Source organism: Anas acuta, chromosome 8, assembly GCF_963932015.1.
Source record: "Anas acuta chromosome 8, bAnaAcu1.1, whole genome shotgun sequence".
NCBI classification, from domain to species: Eukaryota; Metazoa; Chordata; class Aves; order Anseriformes; family Anatidae; genus Anas; species Anas acuta.
Window position 1 is genome coordinate 6139399 of NC_088986.1, and position 22356 is coordinate 6161754.

Sequence of the window (22356 nt, forward strand, 5' to 3'; positions counted from 1 at the left end):
CCCAGCATTCAATGAGCAAAGAACCATGTGAGATACTCTTCCAGCAATGATTTGATGCTTCTTCAGTTGATTTTTGTTTATCAAGAAACAGATTTTTTTTAAATGCCTTAAAGTCTACCTTCTGATTTAGACACTAAGAATAATGAAAAAAATAACCTCTCCATGGAAGCTAACCTTGATTGTGAACTTTACAGGGTTTACAGCCTGAAAAAAAGCACAAAATCTTTTTGACAGCATCTAGCATTTCTCATTATTTTGCCTTAGCTATCAACATCAGCCCAGGACATAGCTACAAGTGAACACCAACATCTTAGGCATCACAGCTTATATGTGGACAACCGCTAGATGCAGAACACTTTGTTTTTCTTTCTTCAGTTGTGTTATCAGTTTACAGGAGGCTTCTTTGTGTAATTTCAATATATAGAGCACTAAAACAATTACACCAGAGAAGGCAGGGTATTCACAATATGAACACTGGCATAGATCCAGACTCTAAATATTACAGATACACACAGATTGGAATGCACCCCAAGCATTTATGCAGTTATGTGCAATTAAAGAGAGGACATGGGCCCATCTGTAGACCTAGAAAAATTAACTAAGAAGCTGTGACAGAAACATCTAGTGACAATGCTGTATTTGCTTGTAGTATATTACCCTGGTCTTTCAGCTACACTATTCCAGGAATTAGCTAGTTTCCCATAGCAACAAGGTAATGGGACTGATTGTTCAGGAAGAAAACAGCTGAATGGGAACTATACCTTCTGACAGTGAGCTTACCCAAGTGTTTCTTTGGTTCGCAGGAAATTGAAACAAGGCTCCTCCATGTGCATCTGAAACACAGCTTGAATTTATTCAAAATGTTCTGTTCACAAGAGTAAATGTTTTACCACACCCACACTATTTCAGCCCTTGTGCACAGGCATGATCAAATCAAGGAAGTATGGACTAAACCCACTACACCTCCTCCCAACTTCTCCTATCCTCAAAGTTTTAGGAATAAACTAACACAGTTAAATCTATGCCCCTTCAACAGGATAAATGGAAAATTAACCTTCACACTGTCATTTTATAACAAATATATTTATTAATTCTTAAGTGAAACAGTGCATTGTTTGAAGAACCATCCCAGAACAGTCCCAAGTACTTACCCTATAGAAGGGCAAGTAGGCTACAACAATCACGCATGTCACAGGAGTTAGTGCTTTATCTTAATGTTAACCATTACTTATCCACGTACTGAGCATTGCATTGTATGTAAATGCAGCCAGTACACAAACCAGTAAGCACTCATGATTTGTTAGAAAACATCAAAACTTACCACAAGCAACTCTGTAAGAACACATTCTCTTAAACTCCTTGCCCCAGCCTAAAAACAAACAAATCCAGCACAGATTGACTTCGGCATTAAATGCTCAGTAAGTTATCATACAAAGCAACAAGCCAACAATTTCTGTTTTTCTATTGTAAAAAGTAAGTACTTTCATTTGTTATCCACTACATGGGTAGGAAGGCTAACTAAAGGGGAGGGTGGGACTTCAACTGCCCACCAAGGCAAGAAAGGTAAGAAAGGTGACAAAAGCAAGACTGGATTGGATGGGATATGAAAACGCAAAATACATACATTGAAAATAATCAATCACAAAATAATATAGGCTGTAATTTCATCAAGGACTTTAGTAGGTCTTGTGCAGAGGAACTGCGCTTACAAAATCACTATCATTCAGTTCTCTTTCCCTGCACAGCAATCACGCGGACTGGTTCTGCATTGATTGCTCTTTGAATTGTGCCCACACAGCAAATTACTACAAATAATACAAACAACTACATGCAAAACTCTAATGCCCTACCTGATAATACACCGTCACTTCAGAGTTGGCATCCCCTTTGTTGAGAGTTTTCACCTTGCAGAGCAGGTGTGTATTTGGCAGATCCACCACCCGGAACTGCACAGGGCAGGGATGGGCCAGGGGAGCAAACTGGAGCTTTCTGAAGGGAGCACAAAGAGAAAAGTGTCAGACACCTGCTCACGTCTCAGCCAAGAACAATGAGCCAGGCTTCACAATCCAGATACCGCGGTGGTCAATTCACATTGTTCCCCTCCCCTTAAAATTCCTTCCTATTTAAATGAACAGAAGAAAAACCATAAGGTTTCTAGAATAAAGTTATATACTTGAAAGTCTTAAATCAATTTCAATTGTGCTTTCAGTTTTCTTCCCACCCTAGCCCACGCTTTCCCTCCAGGAAAGCATAATTGAAGGGGAACTGTGTGGGAATCAGATACTCACGCAACAACACAACGCAGAAAACCTTTTGCTTCCTAGGAAAGAAAATGTACAATTAGTTTAACTTCAGAGATGAGAATTATTAGTCTTAATATACACTGCCAAGTTCAGGAAGGCATCGATTGCCTTGTTCCAGAACCCTTGCCAATGATCTGTGAATCTTCAAAGTTCTTGAAGATGACAAGTTCTGCTCTCTTCTACTTTGCAGGGGAAAGAAAATAAAAGTAAAAAATACTTCAACATAATTTCTTGCTTGGGCATTTGTAGCCTTTCCCCAATAAAAATGTGGCAGCAAAAAAAGAACCCATGGAAGATGTAGACAGTGTAATACAACTTTGAATAGAAAGGAGACCAGATACAAGAAATCTAGAGGAACCTCTCTTGCATGCTATGATGAAATACTTGGAATGAAACCCCAGCTCTGCTTGAGGGAAAGGCAGCAAACAATGGAACAGAAGAGCACAAGAAGACAGGTGACTACACGGTAGGTGTAAAGGATACCCACCAGCACAAAACATAGCTCAACTCTGCGATAACTACGCCTTTAATCTTCAGCTTAACTTTCAAGCAACGTGCCACAACAATAACTCAGCAATTACCAGAACCTCTATTTCCAATAATACTTTGACAAAAGTTTCCATGAATCTGCTTCTTTATTGTTAAAACAGTAAGCTTATCTGTCTACTGAGAAGCAGAGGCAACCTTGTATAAGTGGATCTGTGGCTAAACCTTGGCATGATCAGGTTTTTAAAAACTAAGACTTATGGCCTGTAGACAAAGCTCTTCCACATGAATTACGATTGAGAGATGTTAAGCTGCACTGCTGCATTTGACCTTGTCATTTGGCTGTATTACACCACAAATTTAGCAAGAAAATCAAGAGCTACACATTTGAAATTCCACTTGAAATACAGTGGAACACTGCCTGTGCAAAGACTGATCAGCTTTTAACATTAACTGCAACACAGAAACATACATGAGAAATAGAACAATTATATATCATGTTTAGTCAACACAGGAGTAAAATAGCAAGTGTCCTAGATTATATTGGCACTCTCAGGCCACCTGGATCTGCTAAAGTACTGGTGAAAAATAGGGCTGGCAAAATGGTTAGTAATAAGGTTTGCTGTAATTATGTTCAAAATAATTAAACGCAGCTATTTTACTAAAAGCAAACAAACAAACAAAAAAGACCAAAAACTGCAGACCCCAAACTTCATTGTCAAGCTTACCTGACATGTTAAGTTTCCTTGTGCTAAACCCTCCACAAATAGCTGTGATTTGAAAGCCTTAACAAAAGACGATAAAGACTCTGCAGAAATGCCCTTCAATAATCTCTGGTATTTATCTATGATAGGCCACTTGCCATGCTCCAAAATTACATGACATAGGTCTCTATAAGAAAAAACAAAAAAAAAAAATTCAGAACTTTGGCAAGAAAAAATGTAGTTGACTTTACCCAGAAACATCAGATATTGGCCCCCCAAAAAAAACAAAGCAAGCATGAAACTACTGACAAGAATCAAAGGGGTTAATAAAATACAGGGTCTCAAACTTTTAAGCAAGAAATTCACGCATAGGATTAAGAAGTTTCACCTTTGTATTAAACACTGTACCTATCATCACACAAATACTATTCTGCAGTACATCATTCAGAGAGGTCACTAAAAAATTGGAGAGGTTTTAGCAGAAACCTAAAAAAATATAATTGTTAAAAGTATTAAAAACATAAGAAAGTATTTTATACTGAAAGCTTTGCCATTCTTCTCATAAGCCAAACTGTGACTTGATCATTGACTTTAAGCAACAGTCTCCAATTTTTATTTAATTGAGGGGGGGGGGGTACATTCTTCAATAGTCTTTGGTGTGGTTATGTAAGCCTATTCAGAAGCACAACTGAGAACTGTGAAAAGGGAAGGAGTTATAGAAAGCACCCTAAAAAACTGTTTGCCTTCCTGAGTTACAGAGTCTTTGTAAATCTCATTGCAATAAAAACCAAATCAATAGGAAAATCAGTCAGTGTCGCTATAGAAATATTTGAAGCCAAAAAGCCAACGATTTAGAAAAATAACATTTTGCTGAGAAACTGCATTAGCAAAAATGATCCAACATAAGACAACCACAATATATCTTCCACTATACTGAATTTTTAGAGATGATATTTACCATTGGATTGCCTTTTTGCTGAAGTTGATTTTTTAACACACAGTGGAATTTCCAGTAAACTGGCTAACTCAATAATGGTTTATACAATTATTTGATGCACTTATCTCCCTCATTCTTCAGGGACCTATGCACTGTTTGTGCTACCTGTACAGCAGCCCACAAAAGGCTCAGTTTAATCCTAGATATTGGAGCAGAGCCTTTTAATCTACAGGTACACAAAAGTCTTTGAATTTCAGTTAGTCAATTCAAGCCAAAATCCTACAAAGACAACATAATGTACAAATGACAAACTAATTTTACAAAAGCGTCAATAGCTATTAGCGATATGAATGCTACAAAATCCTTTAGCTTCAATTTAGTATCTGAACACTCTTTACCTTCATAACAAGAGCAAGGCCAAAGAGTAGCAACCTCTAACTGCTCCTGCAGATAGGGTGGTAGTTTCCCAATCTCATTTTGATCATTTTGATTAATATTTTCTCCTTTGAGAAAAATCAGCACACAGTGCTAGCAGAATATTTACATCATCAGATTCACAGAATATCACACAAGATGTCAGATTATATTCATACAGTGCTAGCTACTGTCTTTTCTTTAAAGATTATGCAATGTGATTTCTATTGATCTGTGGAAGAATATTCTAGGTACCTTTCCTGCATTTCAGCTACAAAAAAGCTCTGACTCCAGTAAACTATCCTTTCCAAAACAAGCAGAAATTTTGCTGGCTGACACAAATTTTATGCAATATCAGTTTTGTCTACTTATCCTTACCTGTGGGGCAGCAGACCTCAAGTTTCTCCTCTTCTTTAACATTTTTTTTATTTTATAGAAACAAACAGAGGCTGTCTAACTGATAAGCAAAGTAAAAATAAAATTTCCTTCTGGAGAGAATGAGAGAAGTACTGATAAAGATATAGGATGAAATATGAGTGACACCGATGGCAATTAGAAAGAAGTAAAAGGCAGCTGGGCTGAAACTCTGGGAGTGGAATGACCCCAGCTGACACATATTCAGAAGATTTGGTAATCTAATGAGGAATTTTAACCTCAGAGAACATACACACAGGTGCTGTTGACAGAAAAAATGCAAGCAACTAAGAAAAAAATATACAGGATAACTATTTTAATATGTGAATTCATGTCATCTTTTGGCACCTGATCATTAGTCTTGGTACTTAGTATAAAGCAAAAATATTTGGCAGTTTGAAACTTGTGCTCACATATAATTATTGTGCTGGCATTCGCTATATTCAGCAAGAGCAGCAAGAGTATGCAAAGAACTGCATGGTAATTTCTGATAAAAAGACAGGCAACTCTTCAAGCAACTATATTATGCTACTATGACAACATAGGAAGAACAAAGATGAATGCCTTTTTTTTCCCCTATCACTACCCTAAAATTAAGCCTTTCCCACAGACACTCACTTGGCTAACACCTCCGATTTGATGAGCATATTGAAGTAAGTCTTCTTTAGTTCCTCTTTAACCATCTCAAAGACTCCTGGAGTAAAACTGAAGTCAGACAAATGGTCAATGACGAGCTGAAGCAGTAGCTGTAAAGAAAATATTGTTCCCTGAGAAATTCCCACTATGAGAAGGACAACTTGGTTCTTTTCAAAGCAACAAAATGTGAGACATAACAGAGCATTCAAAAATACAGTATTTAAACCTCCTATATTTTATTCAGGCAACAAATTAATTACATATATATTTAAAAGAAAAACCATAAATGTATCAATTATTCAAAAATAAATAATCCATTATCAGAACATCAGTCAGACAACAATTCTGCTAAAACCATACAATTCCTTTTAGCAAGAATATTTATAACTGGATAGCTATCTCGTATTATAAAAAAAATTAATAAATTTAACTTAAAATACATGTAGTCAAGAAAACACAATGAAATTTCTTTACTTGAAAACAGGGAGACACAAACAGAGCAACGACCTATTCATATCGATGTGAAATCTAAACAGCAAAATCTTCACTTGTAACATCCTGCAGAATACACAAATATCTTGTTCACCTCTGGTCTTCCAATAAAACATTACAGAGGGATGAAAATTCATTCTGTTCCTTTAGCTCCTTTCAACCCTGTCTCGTAGTCAAAATGTATCTAGGACTTCAGAGATGCCAGTAAACTATACCCAGTGTATGTAAAGACAGGAATATCTTACATTAGGTTTTTCTTGTCCTATACTAAGATCTGAACTTATGTTCCCAGAGCTCCTAAAAAATTCCTTATATCTGAATAATTAGTTGAAATAGTTACTCTCACAGAGTTTGGCTTTTCTCTCAAGCAGACACCCCTGGGATGGCTAAAAAGCTTCTGAAAACCAAATCTGATAATTTGGAAACTGAGAGTAAAACTGCAGTTAGTAACCAAAGTTCTTCACAGGTCCAGAAGTCCACAGATAACACGTTTTTTTTTTTATCTCTAGCTGAGATCCCTTAGGAGTGTGAGAATTTCACAGCCAGAGTTAGGTTCCCACACTATCAAAACCTTATCCATATTACAGACATATCCTTATTCTACTGATATAACTAGAAGCAGTTGATCAGTGAACATATTTGCAACTGCTCCCTTCACAGTACCAGTTCGTGGAGATCCGTCTGTGCCAATGACACTTCTTATAGACAGAGGAGGACAGTCAATATGATTGTGCCTCTAGCAGTTACCATCCACTTAAAAATACAGAACTGAATAGCTATTAGGAAAGCACTTTTTAACATCTGTATTGAAATGATTTGTCCCGGCTTGCTGTTGTGACTAATTATTCCTCCACAGCTTCCTACCCCTTCCACCGTCAAACAGTATGCCCCACACACATATCTGCTATTTGGCACTGGCCACGCTCTCAGTTCTTAGACCACTTCTGTTAGAGGAAGTCATGGGAGACTTTCATATGATAAGCATAAGTTAAAATCAGATTTGTACTGAGAAGAGTTGCATTATACATTTCACATCAGAGCTCAGTGTTTTTAAATTTTCATTTGATTTTCTTTCTTACTGCATGCAAAAAACCTTGACTTAGTTAAAACCCAATTGTTTTGTATTTAGCCTTCTTTACTCCACACTCATTCTTTTTACAATTCACATCCTAGTGTCCAGCCTAAGCCATAAGTCTTTACCTCACTGATCTTACAGTTTTTGAGGGACTCAGCAGAAAAATGCACATGGTTCTTTACTACATGCAAAACCATTATCCCTCAGTAGACTTTAAAACTAAATAGAATTATTAATTAATGAATAAAATGCATTATATAAATAATGCATAAAAGTAAGCATTTCAGGCTTCTGACTAACATAAAATAATGCTCAACATTTGATTTGTTGAGCTCTATTAAGGATGATGTTAAGACTTACAGGTAGCTTATGATTGAATCCTTTCACTCTAATGATCAAACCATGCTCTCCAGCCACCAGTTTGTACTCCAGTTTAGCAATATCAGCTCCATATGCTGGTTCTGACAGATTCAGAGACAGGATGCTTACAAAAATATCTAGAAGGACTACACTACATGAATGAAAAAGGAAGTTAGAATGCGAATCAACATAGAAAAGAAACAAATATTCAATCCAATAGTTCTAAGAACAAGTTGTTCTAGGGTAAGACCTTGAAGCACCTAGTTAGGTATTACACACAAAGATGTCTTCTAGATTTTCTGGCATGAGACTTAGAAATGTTGTGTATCAGAGGAAAAGGAAAAAATGTTATTAAAACCACGCTGTATGATAACTTGCAGCACTTTCTAGTATGTGCAAGGATAACAACTACCTTGAACAAAGAATTAATTTTTAAGGACTATATTAACACTCAGTAAAATTTGTTTGCTACATACTAACAAGGCTAAAAAAAAATGTGTTAGCTGCAAAAAAAGGTAGCTGCAAAGATGACATTTGAAAGATTCACAGCTCTATCTGAAATGGAAGTGTCTGTGATGGAGTCAAAATAGGTATAAACACATTTTATCACTTTAAGGAATCTTTAATGATGGTTAAGAATTGTGAAATGCCCACCATATTAAAATCAAGCATTTCTTTTAAAATTTCAAAAACATGTACTGTTAAGGCCTGGTGAAATAAAGGCTTCTGAAGATATTTGAAATAAATGATTCTCCCTTTCATGAAGCTCTGTAGCAATCTTACAACAGAACTACTACCCATCTTGTTACAACAGACAGTCTTGATCAAAGGTTAGCGGGCATGAGGCACAAAGGGGGATGTGATATATTTATGGAGTTACAAGCAGAACTCAGTAATTTACACACTTCAGGGCTGTTCTGCATCAGTTTCTTTCACAGCTACACACTAGAGATGTCTCAGTTTGTTGAATGTGCTGCCCACAGCTGATGGCCCATTCCAGCAGTCTCTGATCAGCTTTCTGTTCTAGCAGATTACTCTGATATAATTCTTATAACCATAAGGGTTATAAGCTACTTTCATACTGAGTCAGCTGCACTAACATCTAGTATGCATTTCCGTTTTCCTGCAAAAACATTCCTTTCCCTAACTCCTCAAAATATAACTAACAAGCTACAGAGCAAATTAAATGAAAGGAATGGGATCTTTAATCTGTATCGAACATGTCAATTGCTACTACTTTATCAAAGATCTAATTTTCTGCCTTAGTCTGCTGGGCAGATGACAGAGAGATATTCTTACCTCTCCGCAGACTGTTGTACCTGTGGAGAAATTAGGTGGAAATGTACATAAACTGAGAGGGAAAAAAAAAAAAAAAAAAAAAAAAAAGAGAGAAAAAGAAGAAAGGAACAACTGCAGAAACAACTTCAGCTTCAATTCAAGAATGCAAATACTTCTGAATAGCTTTCTTCTAGCCAGTTCCATAATTATTTTCACCAACTTACATACTCTGAGCTACTTTTAAATTTAAAGAGAACTTGGAGTTGTAGTCACTTTGCATTAAGAACCAAAAAAGACACTCATATGGAGAAGACAGATTGTACTTATTCAGTTTTTAAATTGCTCAAGAGTTTATCTGCTCTGATTTTCTTTATAGGCACTAATACCACAAATGCACAGATATTTGACATAGTTACCCCTCTGTGTCAAAATCAATAAGAAGGCATCTGAAAAAAACAACCAACAAATACTCTTACAGTGTATAAATACTACATCAAAAAGATTCTCGATAAGAACTTAAGTACATGTATATCAGATACAGAATATTACTACACTAATAATGATAATATAGTTTCATTTTGTATTGCCTCAGTGACTCCAGAGAATATATTTTGAGTATACAGAGAAAATATAAATGTCTGGGGAGAAGGAAGGGTTGCAAGGTTCTGGGCCAGGGTTTCTTGGGAACTTTTTTGGTGTTTTTTTTTTTTGTTTTTGTTTTTGTTTTTTTTTTTAAATTATAACCAGACTTGCAGTCCCCAGATTGTTTTCTTCCTTCCAGATGCTTTAACTCCTGAGAGGCACACTTTTTTTTTTCTTTTAAAGTTAGATCTGTATTAGAAAGCAGTGCTTTTTTAATCTGTTTTCCTTTAATAAAAAGTGGGGGGGAATAGATTGACTTATTAGAGGGGCTTTCAGTTTTTAAAGTAGCTTCATGTTGAGTCAGAGTTCAAAGAATCAATAAGAATGACAATACTTGGTCACAGTGTTCTACTGACACTTGAATTTGAGATAGATCCTGCAATTCACACCTATAAGGAAAGATAATCAAGTGAGAATATCTTTGAGCTCTTGCACAGTGAAAAAAACAACTGTGTTAATCTAAGTAGCACATCAGGCTAGCATAAATTGAGATATTCAAGTTTCTATAACCCAAATAACACAACTGAGCAACAAAGCTCTAATCATAAGCAGATACCTCTGATATACTAGACTGCATGACAAAGTACCCAGTTGGAATTGGGTTACCTGGGAAAGGTGAAGTTAGATGAAAAAGTGAAAAACAAAACCAGAAAACACTTTAGCTTCAACAGAAATAATGCAGTTTTAATGGACCATGGAATAGCAGGTACCCACTAAGAAGATGACCTTTTCTCCAATACTGGAATAACAAAGTTATCAAAAAAAAAAATGGTAATAAACCAACTTCAACTTTACAAAATCAATTTATGTGAGAGTAAAAGAACAAAAGACATGACCTTTTCTTTACTATTAAATAAACCAATTCTATTGTACTGAAGTCTTCCTTTAGAATGTAAGTTATTGCCTGACCTTTCCTATTCCATTGCGGTATACAAAGTGATTGGGCAAGCATTTAAGCTCTTTTCTTCTTCTATAAATCCAACAGACAGAGTTTTATGTAACCAGAGAGAATAAAATGTGCACACCTTTCCTAACCTCAGCATAGGAGCTTCTGTAGCTACCAGCACAGGTCTGTATGATCTCCCTCAAAGTTGAGTCAAAGACCATATAGGCTAACAATCCACAGATGCAGGTGCTGGAAGAGGAGTGGATATTTGGGCTAGGGGCCCAGAGGGCAAAAGCAGTAAAGACTAGGGTATCACTGACTATATAAATGAAATCACTGTAGTTCTGCATTAACATCTCTCTCCAGACTTGTCTTAGAAAAAGGTATTCCATGTAACAAGCCATCTGCCTAACCATCTATTTAATAAAAAGGGGGAAAAAAAAATAGAGACTATACAATGTTTACAGGAACCTGGAGAACACTTTGTTTTGCACATTTGTTAATACATTAGTTACCTTTAGGTTTCCTGAATTTATTGTCTTTCTTGTACCACATGCATCCCTGTGGTGTATTCAGAACTTTCACTGGATAATCTACCTCAGGGAAATCAGGTGCCTTTAGGGAGAAGTCAGTGGCTAACACAGAAACACAACACACAGGTTTTAGCTTCAGATCCGCCATCCAAGTACACTATTTTCAAAACAGACTTTTCCCATCTCTTCTATGTCATTGTATACAACTCTTCGGACACAAATAGTTAATTAGGACCCACAGCAATAATTTGACCAATATTCCAATCTTCAAGCAAAGTGCAAATAGACAATTATTCAAAACGCTAGTATTCTTTCTGATTGTGCTGTCTTTCTAAAACAGTGTGGCTGGCCAAACCCTATAATGCAACCTCAGATTTTCTTTGGCCAATTACAGATTTTTATGAATGCATTAAGACTGTTTTATTTCACTTTGCCTTAAAAATACAGTAAAGAAACAATGTCAGATAGAATGATAGAAAAAGAAAAAATGAATACCTCTAAGTAATAAAAGGCAGACACTGCCTTAAAAATACAGTAAAGAAACAATGACAGAATTTGATTCAAAAACTGAAATTTGTAAAAACCAAAATTTAAACATGTAACAAAATGTAAACCAAAATTTAACACAAATAAACATCTTCCTATAGCCATAGAAATACTGAAAATGCACAGACCATTTTTCAGCTATTACTTACTATCATGCAGAACAAGCTAGGGAATAAAACAATGACAGAATTTAATCAGGTATAGGTTTCTTACCTAGATATTCATTTTCTTCTGGATGGTGCAAGTCCAGATTTATCTCAAAGTCAAAGGCCCACACAGCAGCCCAGTATTGCTCAATGTCTGTGAAGAACATGAAGCCACTTTTAAAATGTGTTTTCAAACAAACTTTGAAAATCATATGCATTACCATTCTCAGTTACCAAAAAAATCAGCTATATGCACTGCTTGCGTTTTCATCTCTTTACTTATTTACTTAAGCAGAAAATTCTGTTCTCCCATATAGAAGATACCTGGCCCCTAACGTTAGGTAGGCTAATTTACCACAAAAAAAAAAAAAATTAGAAGGAAATTGCTACTGAACATTCACAAAAACACCCAGTCCCTTTACAACATTCATACAGTCAGGTTAGCAATTAAAACTCATTTAGAGATCATAAAGGCTGACTAGTCAAATTTCTTTCTTACGTATTCAGATGCGTGCTATTAGGCATTACTCTTTTACCTTTCTAATAGCTTTAATTTCCATTTGGAAAAAAAAAAATCTTTAAAGGCTTTTACCTTCTACACTGTACTGTGTCTCAAACCATCTCTCCTTTAGAGGGCACTTTCCCTCATTGTTGGTGGACAACAAACAAAGATTGGCTCTCTGAGGGCAGAGCAGGTCAAGGACATTGGCAATTACCTATATCAATGATGAAGAAACTTAATTAAACTCCAAATACACACACAAAAAGTACTTAGTAAAGGTCCTTCAATTTTACTCAGTACTCTCAATATACTAAATCTTTCTATCTCAAATACATATATTCAAAGCCGTGGGTCCACTCACTTCAGGTTTGTAGTCAAACAGGAGTTGATTTCCTGTCAGAAAGTCCTGCTTACAGAAAAGATGCATGTTTTCACAAATATTCTCAACGTAACTAATTGGATCAACCTGCAAAATGAATAAATATTTGTTTCATATCATTAACAACTAAAACATCAATCTATTTTACATTTTTTGGTGCTATATAGAGCTTTTCTAACTTTGGTTGCCCAATATATTAAGCAGCCATCCTTGCAACAAATCAAAGAAAAAAAGACAAGAACATTTTCTGCCCCTGTAGTTAGGATCATATTCAAAACAAGTTTATATCTGATCCTTTCATAAAGATAATAATAATAAAAAGATTACTTGATTACAGATATGTCCAGAGGAAGAAAAAAAGGATATGCTATGTGCTTTGGGAGGGCACATCTCCCCCACTGTATCTTCCCCACCTTCCCATGACCAAAATTCTAGTAGATCTCTGAAGAAGAAAGCACATGGGTGCCACAAAAAATACATTTCATTTTTTCATACCTTCCAAATGTGTCATGAACACTTCCTCATGATTCTCCTTCTCCTGGTGCACATATAAATCCAAGAGCTTTCAGAATCTTTTTGCATGACTTTTAAAAGCACAAACACTTGTACCAGAACTGCCAAGATCCCAAGCCAGAATTTATTCCCACTGCTGAAACAAGCTTACTTTAAAAACATGCTTTCCCCTCAAAACAGCATGTCACAGCAACATCTGTGCTTGGGACCATTACAGAAAGTCAAGTTGTCCAACAAGGCTTCACAGGCAGATTTTTTATGATGCCAAGAAAGTTGGTATTTGCTCATATTTCAGAGCCCTACACATGAATTTCAATAAATACAACAGATATGAAGAGGTTAAGGAAAGCATAAGCAATAATGCTGAGAGGGGAAAGACAGTTCAAGTGAGCCTTACTTGCTGATCAACCACACTAGTCAAAGATAACACACACGCATATACCACAACTACTATAAAATGAGGTTGGATTCAAGCTGTACCCATGAATCCTATGGCTGATAAATAATAGTATCTGAAGAAAAAACAATGCCATTGCAATTTTCAGGTCCAACTAAAATCTAAATTCTGAGAGAAACTGAGAACCTTTATGAGCCTGATCATCTTTGATTCTCAGCATGAAAATTGGGAGAAAAAAAACTACACCTATTTCAACCTAAGATAAGCACATTAATTTTATACTGACTTTTTTTTTTTCCCCTTAGAAGTGTTTTAACATACAGAACACCTTTCTATTGTGTAATCAAAGTGTCAATTTTGCAAAAGATTTCCATTTCAAACTTTAATAATCCACATTGCAGGAACATAAAATCATCAACCAGCACATCAGTACTCTGAGCAAGGAACCATACAGAGACACAGTAAAGAGTGTGTGTTTCAGTAAAGAAACACAATAAATTTATTAAGACTTTGCAGAGGAGATGACTTCTACTTGTGGAAAAAAACAAACATGCACTGAGTCAAGAATGGAGTGGACACAAAAATCTTAAAACCTTAAAATTAAAAATTAAATGGAGAGGAACAAAACCTCACAAGAAGAAGATCCCTTTTGGAAAGTATCATAGACTATTCAAGATGCATTATTATAAGAGGCATCTTTTAATAGGAAAGCTTTAAAAGTCATAAAGGCTATCATTTTTCTATCTTAAATGTGATGCTTTTCTGTTTAGGAAGTAATCTTTCTTCCAACACGTCTTTAAATGGAAAATTCTAATTCCATTTACTGTAAGAGAGTACACAGTGAAAGTTACAAAATTAAAAAAAAATGTCTCAGAGATATTCTTATACATAACAGCTGAAAAAGAGCTATGTACCTGATCCTGGAAAGAAAATTCATTATCATTTATCTTCTGGATCTCTTTCCAGATTCTGTAAGTGAAAAAATTTTATTCATTATACTGTTACATTTCTTTAGAGACGAATAAGAAGACACTTTTAGGCAAAAAAAAAAAAAAAAAAAAAAAAAAAAAAAGATTTGAGTCAAAAAGTACCATATCTCTATTGAATACTTTCTTAAGATAACACAAGGGAAAAATGCAGTATACTAGAAATATGCAGATAACTCCTTTCAGTCTGAAAGCTCAAAACTTTGAAGAAGATTTTTCAGACAAATCTAATTAGTCCTTCAGCTAGTTTCTTCCTCCATATTACTGGCTTCCTCAATTTTTTCAGAGAAGTAACAGTTGAAGAGTTAAACAGAAAACATAATGGAAATGAGAACTGAAAACTTGTGATTCCAATTCACAGTTATACCTGACTGACTGGAAACATTTGAGATCAGTCTCAAATTGCAATGTTTAGTGGAACTTTTACCAAACCCGTTGAAAATGAAATTTTCAGTTAGTAATTTGGATTTCCAACTAAAGGAATTTTCAAATGAAATGCTATCAAAATACAGAAAACATCCTTTCAGATGCAGCTAAGCTAGCTGAAAGGATTACTGTCCTCAGACTATCCAAAGCCACTGGACCTCCTCATTCCTCTGTTGTGTTTCAAGCTGCTTGCCCAAGACACTCCTTTTCATTTTTTTAACTAAATGAGTTACATTAGCAACAGCTCTTTCTTTAAAGTTTTAAAGCTGTTCTGTTCCCTGTTGGATGACCAAGCTGAGTTATCAGTTTTAAGTTTGTTAACACTAGAAATTAGTCTCTAGCAGGACATGGAAGATGAAAGAGCTGTAGGTGACAGAGGACATGAGGACAAGGGTGTTCCTTAGAATTTAAAGGACACGTATCTAAGTGGAATGGATAGCCATACACAAGATGAGAATCTTCAGTAATCTTTTTTTTTTCCTACTGAAATTGTGATGAGGCACTGGATTCAATAGTTACCTTTTATCTGGGCCCACTTTCTGCAACATTTTCATATATTGGAATACAACATGTGCAACCTGAAGATAGACAAAAAAGTAGCTTCTTTTGAAATCTGCATGGCAAAATGGCAAGATATTGAAATTACAATGAAATTTACCTCATAGAAATGCTCATAACCTTCACTAGTCAAGGTAATAGAAATCATGAAGATAGAATAAATGGAGTTCTGCTCAAATCCTGTCTCAGCATTTCCTCCAGATAAGGCGACAGCCCAAAGCCTATTGAATAGTTAAATCCAGTCTTAATTACTCCAGTTAAAAATTTCCCTGAAGTATCACCTCATTGTTAAAGTTTATCTCGGTTCAGTAAAAGCTGCTTTAAAATTTAATCCTAACTGATTAAGCCAAAGAGATGTTTCTCTCTACAATGTCAAATACGTTCAAATTAAAAATCTGCAAGGCGGGCATCCTTCCAGACTACATTCAACATATCATAATATTAAATATATATTTTTAATTTAGAACAAGAGCAACATACACTCATGAATATGTTAACAAAGTCAGAAAATCTTCCTGTTATAATTGTTGTTTTTAGAAGTAAAAACACATATGGTACCTTAATTGAGTGTTTTGCATCACTTAAATCACATCATAATGGTAAAAATTAAAACTAACTATGGACATTGTTTAAAATTTGGCAAATTATATTGTTTTCCCTGCTGCACACTTTAAAAAGACAAAATACATACTTTTTCCTAAGAAAAGAGAGAATGCTGCCTTTGCCTTCATGTCCTACCAGCCAGGAGATATAGCGCAGTGGCTTTACCCTAGAAAAATGATTAGGTGACAGTTACAATGCAAAAAGAAAAAAAAAAAATCTTTGAAAATTTGAAAAGAATGAACATTTCACTTTTCTTTGATAGAGTACTTCTAGTGCCAGTTATCACTAATAGTTTTCAGACTCCAGATCTGGAGCTGTAGGAAAGATCTCACTTGCTGTCACAGTTCGGGTACATAACTAAGATTTCAGACATACAGTTCTGCTTTGTAGTCTCTGTTGATGAGCTCTGTGTTAGTTTGTGTAAAAGTCCTTTGGATCACCTTGCTAAGGAAAGAACCCAGACCCCTAACTCCAGTTTTAAAGGCCACTGGAGGTGATTCAAACACATACACTGCAGGTGTCAAATTGTGCCACACACTAAACCCTTTGTTGATCTAGTTCCTAGTGCTTGTCAGTGAAAGTAATAACAAAATGAAGAAATTATAAGTGGAAGTGTCTCCAATATACTTCAGAAAAGTAATATCTTTACTAGCATCTTTATTAAAGGCGACTAAAATCCACATAATCCTTGGTTCCAAAATAAAAAGAAACAACAACAAAAACTTTTTACCTTATTTTACCTTACTGAACACTATTTTAGATGCTATTCTCAAAGCACCAGTAGCATGAAATATATTACCTGAAATTATTCTGTTTTGTGGTATTACCATGAGATGAGTTGTTGATCATTTATTGGCTTCCCAACACAAACTGTTTTATAAACAACATGAAATCAATATATAATGTAAATTAACGATAATTGCATAATTAATGTAATGAAAGTCTAAACATCACTTTACCTGTAATTTCTCTCTTGTGGGGGCAGTGCCCAAGTAATATTCAACAGATGGATGTTACTGACTGGGACAACTGTAAAATAAATTTATTCATTGAAAATAGAAACGTGTTATTATTTCCAATACTTTTAATCCCAAGAACCATCTGTTAGCAAGATAATCTGTTTGATGAAAAAAAAAATGCATATGCACTTGTGCATGTGGAAATACATCAAATATACACACTAATTCATTAAACTACCATCCACTGCTCTGTTAAACCATCGTCAATAGGTATGGTTTACATGTTATCCCATGGCTTAATAGGATAGTCACAGTAATCCTGACTTTCTGCAAATAAAATATAATTATCTGTGAGAGAGTCAAATCACTTTGTTATGAGATCCATATGCAGAGAAATAACTCCCTCACTTTCAGAAGGGGATTAGTTTATTGCAGTCAATATCATAATTTTCATCTCAGTTTTCCATACTCATGTTTTCTTTTTTATCACTGAGAAATTGCCAGCAACATGACACAGAACCAATCTGACAGCTCCTAGGGGTTGGTGAGCAGTTTTGCACAACAAAGCAGGCTCCTGCAAAAAGTGAACAAGAATCCTTTGCGATCAGGGGAAGTGGACTGAAGAGTAGCAGGACTGAGAATTGTGTTATGTAGCTATAAATAATAGCGCTCAAACCCCAGAATCTGAAGTTATATGCCCTTATGCAATATGGAAGGGGCAGTGTCTTGCCAAAAACTACAGAGGTGGAGAATATACGTACTGGTATATGTTTAGATGAGGAAGAGCATTAGTGATCAAAGATGTACAAGAGAGCCTAAGACACTGCTAATTTGAGGCCTGCCTATCCATTGCTCCTAATAGCTATGAGACCCCTGAACAAAAGTGAAGGACGGGTATTGTGAAAGGGTGTGCTTACTGATAAAGCAATCTTTTTCTGGATACAGCAGAAAGGGTTGCTATGGCAACCCTGAATGAATTTAACTCATTGCCTGCACATAAAGTCTCTCTGCAAGGGCTCTCTTGAAAGTTGAGCCTTTGCCTGCTTCTTGCTAGGGAACCCTGAAAATTACACAAAGGTTTTACAAATAAGGATTGCACAGGCAATGGATGGTATTTCTGTATCCACCAGATCAAAGACTGCTTGAAGGTACTATTATCTATGCATGAGGAAAGCAATGTACTATTCCTGAAATAAGTTTTCAAATGGCTGTAGACACTGGAAAATCTGATGCATGCAGGGAGCAAGGAAGGTCTGGCAGTTTTCTGTGAGAAGTCGGGACAGGTCTCTCTGCCTATTTGCTAATGAAGCCTTATGTTTGGATTTCCTGACCTATTAGACTAGTTTCCTTCTTAGAAAATAACAGAAAATGAAAGAACCAAATATCAGAATCAAAGAAAAAAGAAATACAAGAACAATTAAAAGGCACGTGGGCACAGGTAAAAAGATTAAAAAGAAAATCTAACTCAACTTCTTGTCAAAGCATAACAGAGAGCGTGAATGAGGTCCACTCAGTGCAGTTTGAACATGTCTCTAAAGGTAAAATGTTGAAGTTTATGTTAGTTATGCACTGTCCCAGGTCTCTCACCTCTATAAAGTTTGTGAAATTCTGGTGTATCAAAAGGGTCTGTCAGATGATCAAAACTTGGTTTTGGTAAACCACTTCAAAGAAAAGAAAAAAAAAAATTAGCACAATGTTTATTGTACACAAGCAAGCAGTAGCTACTTCGTAGCCCAGCTTTCAAGTATCATCTTGAACTGTTCAACAAAACTAAGATACCCTTTCAAGTAACACGGACCAGAACCTAGGCATTCCCATTAAAGAGGTAACATTTTCAACATTCCTTTCACTATTTCAGATGTACAGCCTTCTTGTAGGCATAACCTTCCCCTATGGGAAGCTTGTGGGCTAAAGGTTAAATAAATACCTTTGCTCCCTGCCATCTGGGGGAACCTTCAAACACTTTAGCAAATTTGTATAAACAAAATCATCTTCCACAGAAATATGTGGATAGAATAAAGCCCTTAGCCAATTTCTAACTGAAGAGCTTGAAATGGGCATTGACATAAGGTACCTCTTATGACACACCAATATTTTGTGGGAACTACTGAGAGGACAATTCACAAAGGCTAATTTCAGTCAAGATGTACCAGATTCTTTCTGTATCTCAGAAGAAACCACTGTAAACAAGCTCCCATAATAATATAATGTGTAAGTTGAAGTAACAATTCCACCATAAAGAAAAATAATTTAAATAAATAATATTTAATTTCTTAATTTGTGAAAATAAAATATAATGATTTGGATTAATTTGTACCACATCCCTGTTACTTTTCAAGGCTAGAAATTTTAATACAATGGACTACACTCCAGCTTCTAATGCTGACTTAACAAACGGGTTAGAACCAAACAGATTCACTTTTCAAATGAGAAAAAAAAAAAAACCTTCATTTAAATTCACAAAGAGATTCACATGAGATATAACTCTCTTCCCTGTAACTAAAGAAGGAACAGAAATGTAACAATGATCTATGGAACATACTAAATGCTATCAAATACATATTAAAGAAACATTTTATGAATTTACTAACTTCTAAAGACGATGTTGTCTTAATTTAGTCGGTGAAAATAATAAGATAATCAATAAGAATCAAAACCTCTGTAGATACAAGGAAAAGCAACTGCATACAATTTTGCATGCTTAGAACCTAGTTTTACAGACATGAGAAATATCAAAAAAGAATCTTACTTATTTGGAATCTGTGAAAAAATTTCTGTCACCCAATTCTCCAAAGTGTTCAAAGTTTCTAGTGAGGAGAAAAAAAAAAAAAAAAAAAAGAAAAAGCAGAAATACATCTTTTCAAAGGGCACGAGCATGTTTTCAGGAAAGTAAAAGTAATTCATAAATCTTGCAAACTTAAAACTATGTTAAATTAGGGATCCAAAGTAGGGTTATTAGAGCTTTCAGCCACATACATTGACACAAAAAAGAACCAAGTAGAAATATTCAGAGCATGTTCATCCGATTTCTCCAGTTTCAACAACTCCCATAGGTATTTGTTCTCCATAAGCCAGAAATGAAAATCATGTAAATTTTGCTTCTCTTACAATAAACCAGAACAAGCAAACAAACAAACTAATAAATCAGTATAAAGATTTAATATGCATATTCTTATACTACAGCCCTTCTATATCTAAAGTAATAATACTAAAAATATGTATATTTATATAGATACTGTCTTCAGATACAGATCACTTCTTGTATATGCTTTTAGCTGAAGAACTAGAACTACAATTCACATTTCTGTCTTTCACAAATAAAACCTTAAGCCAATGCATTTAACTGTATTATGACTTCTGATAATGAATGCGTCAAGATAACCCAAACAGTGTGTTAGCAATATGCTATCCATTCTAATGCTATCAAACAGGATATTTATTTTAAGGAGATAAAACAACTAATTCCCACACAGAAGAAAACAAAAAATTATCTTACCTAGAAAATTCTCTCATTGTAAAATATGTTAAAATTAAAATACAGAACTCAGCTGGTTCCTAACTATCAGAGAAATGTAAATGCCAGTTCTCAGGATAACTTACATTCCGGTTTGATTTTCATTCAAACACAATAATATAAACAACACTGCATTAAGCACTTGTATTCCCAAAAAGGTTTATAAAACAGTTTAGACAATTATGGTAGAGTCATTCTGTCATAAAAAGCTTAAGTCAAAACAGAAAATTACTTAGGAGGAATATACAAAGCTTATATCTGGTATTACCTTTAGATTGAACAACCAAGTTCATATAAGGAGCAGAATAATAGTTCTGCCAAAAATCCTTCAACCTTGTATAAATATCAATGTTACTTTTTTTTGGCTTGTGTTTTAATGTCTCTGCATTACCTGTAAAAGTTAAGAAAGCAACCAGTTAGCTGTTTCTGTATTGGCAGGACTCTTCTGCTCAAGGGCTAACTTTTAGATATTTTGTAGAACGGAAATTCAGTAAAATAAATGGAAATCTAGACAGCATAAAAAATGTGATTATAAATGTTCAAGCCTGAAAAAATAAAAAACATTTCACATTTATACAGCTACAAACAAGAGTCTGGATAAACACATGAAACTCTGGACAATAAATCAGTATTTTTAACTACTTAATTTACTTATAAGGAACCCCTTGACATTCCAAAAGAACAATATTTTCTTGAACGAATACATTTTAGTTAATATCTATAGTCAGATAAGTTGTGAAAAGACTGGAGAAGAACTCAAAACTTTTACCAAAAAGGTGCCATAGTTAACAGAATGACAGGGAGTTTTATTGTGATAGAAAAGATACAGGGAGCTTTGATTCAATAGCCCAAGCTACTAAGCCCAGTAGGGCAAGCATGCCTTTGTCCCAGTCATTTAAACAGAACTTACCCCAGAAAAACTTTCTCATTGGATACCCAGGTCTGGCAAGGCTTCCTAGTAGTAGCTCCCATCTGTTTGTATCACAGGGCTTTGCTAACTGGTACTCTGTTAAAGAATTTGAACAGTATTGTCATTGGTTTCAAGGCAATATTCCTATAAAGGGACAACATAATTTTAACAAAGAAAAAATTGAGGTATATTCTGACATCAAATATATCTTCCAGTCAAACCTGGCCAGATTTAATATTATCAGTATTCCTAACTGTGATGTACAACACAAGAAGGAAAGTGATTTAACATTTATTTTAAAGCTGACACTCTTCAACCTCTCTTCATATATTGAGAAATCTCAATAAAAAAACTTTTACAATTCCTTCAGTGAACATCTTTAACCTATTGTTACTTCAGTTTGCCAAAATTCTGTCTTCGTTCGTTAATGCCTTTTGAGGTGCTTCTATGGAGTAAATTTGCCTTACTTCAAAACAAACAGTAATTCTGATTTTCTAATAGAATATACTATTGCTTTCATGAATACTGTCATCTCTGCAATATTACTATCTACTCTCACTGCTCTACACTCACTACATCTCACCATTCTTAATGACAGACTCTAAGTGTTCTTTACCACTAAAGTATGGATGTGAGGAAGGCTCAAAGAAGTTCAGGGAAATCATAAAATTCCACTGACCCAAATGTTAAATACAAGTTACTTCTGAAGTGAAGTCCTAAACATAAATGAGAATTTGTAACATTGAATATGAAAGTA

At 35.0% G+C, this 22356-nt stretch overlaps 1 protein-coding gene across 1 annotated transcript in view; it reads right to left on the reverse strand.

The window, feature by feature from the left end:
• Positions 1–22356, reverse strand: part of LOC137860205 (nardilysin-like) — a 33928-nt gene that overhangs the window by 7508 nt on the left and 4064 nt on the right. The window contains exons 6-26 of the mRNA XM_068690170.1: positions 21600–21695; positions 20958–21080; positions 19925–19982; positions 18763–18836; positions 17176–17245; positions 16305–16382; positions 15714–15834; positions 15575–15633; positions 14558–14612; positions 12716–12820; positions 12445–12568; positions 11920–12006; positions 11143–11262; positions 9121–9172; positions 7822–7972; positions 5877–6004; positions 3518–3680; positions 2289–2320; positions 1851–1989; positions 1322–1369; positions 781–833 (exon numbers count right to left, since the gene is read on the reverse strand). Of these exons, the coding sequence (XP_068546271.1) occupies positions 781–833; positions 1322–1369; positions 1851–1989; positions 2289–2320; positions 3518–3680; positions 5877–6004; positions 7822–7972; positions 9121–9172; positions 11143–11262; positions 11920–12006; positions 12445–12568; positions 12716–12820; positions 14558–14612; positions 15575–15633; positions 15714–15834; positions 16305–16382; positions 17176–17245; positions 18763–18836; positions 19925–19982; positions 20958–21080; positions 21600–21695 (1936 nt within the window). The remainder of the gene's footprint in view (positions 1–780; positions 834–1321; positions 1370–1850; positions 1990–2288; positions 2321–3517; positions 3681–5876; positions 6005–7821; positions 7973–9120; positions 9173–11142; positions 11263–11919; positions 12007–12444; positions 12569–12715; positions 12821–14557; positions 14613–15574; positions 15634–15713; positions 15835–16304; positions 16383–17175; positions 17246–18762; positions 18837–19924; positions 19983–20957; positions 21081–21599; positions 21696–22356) is intronic.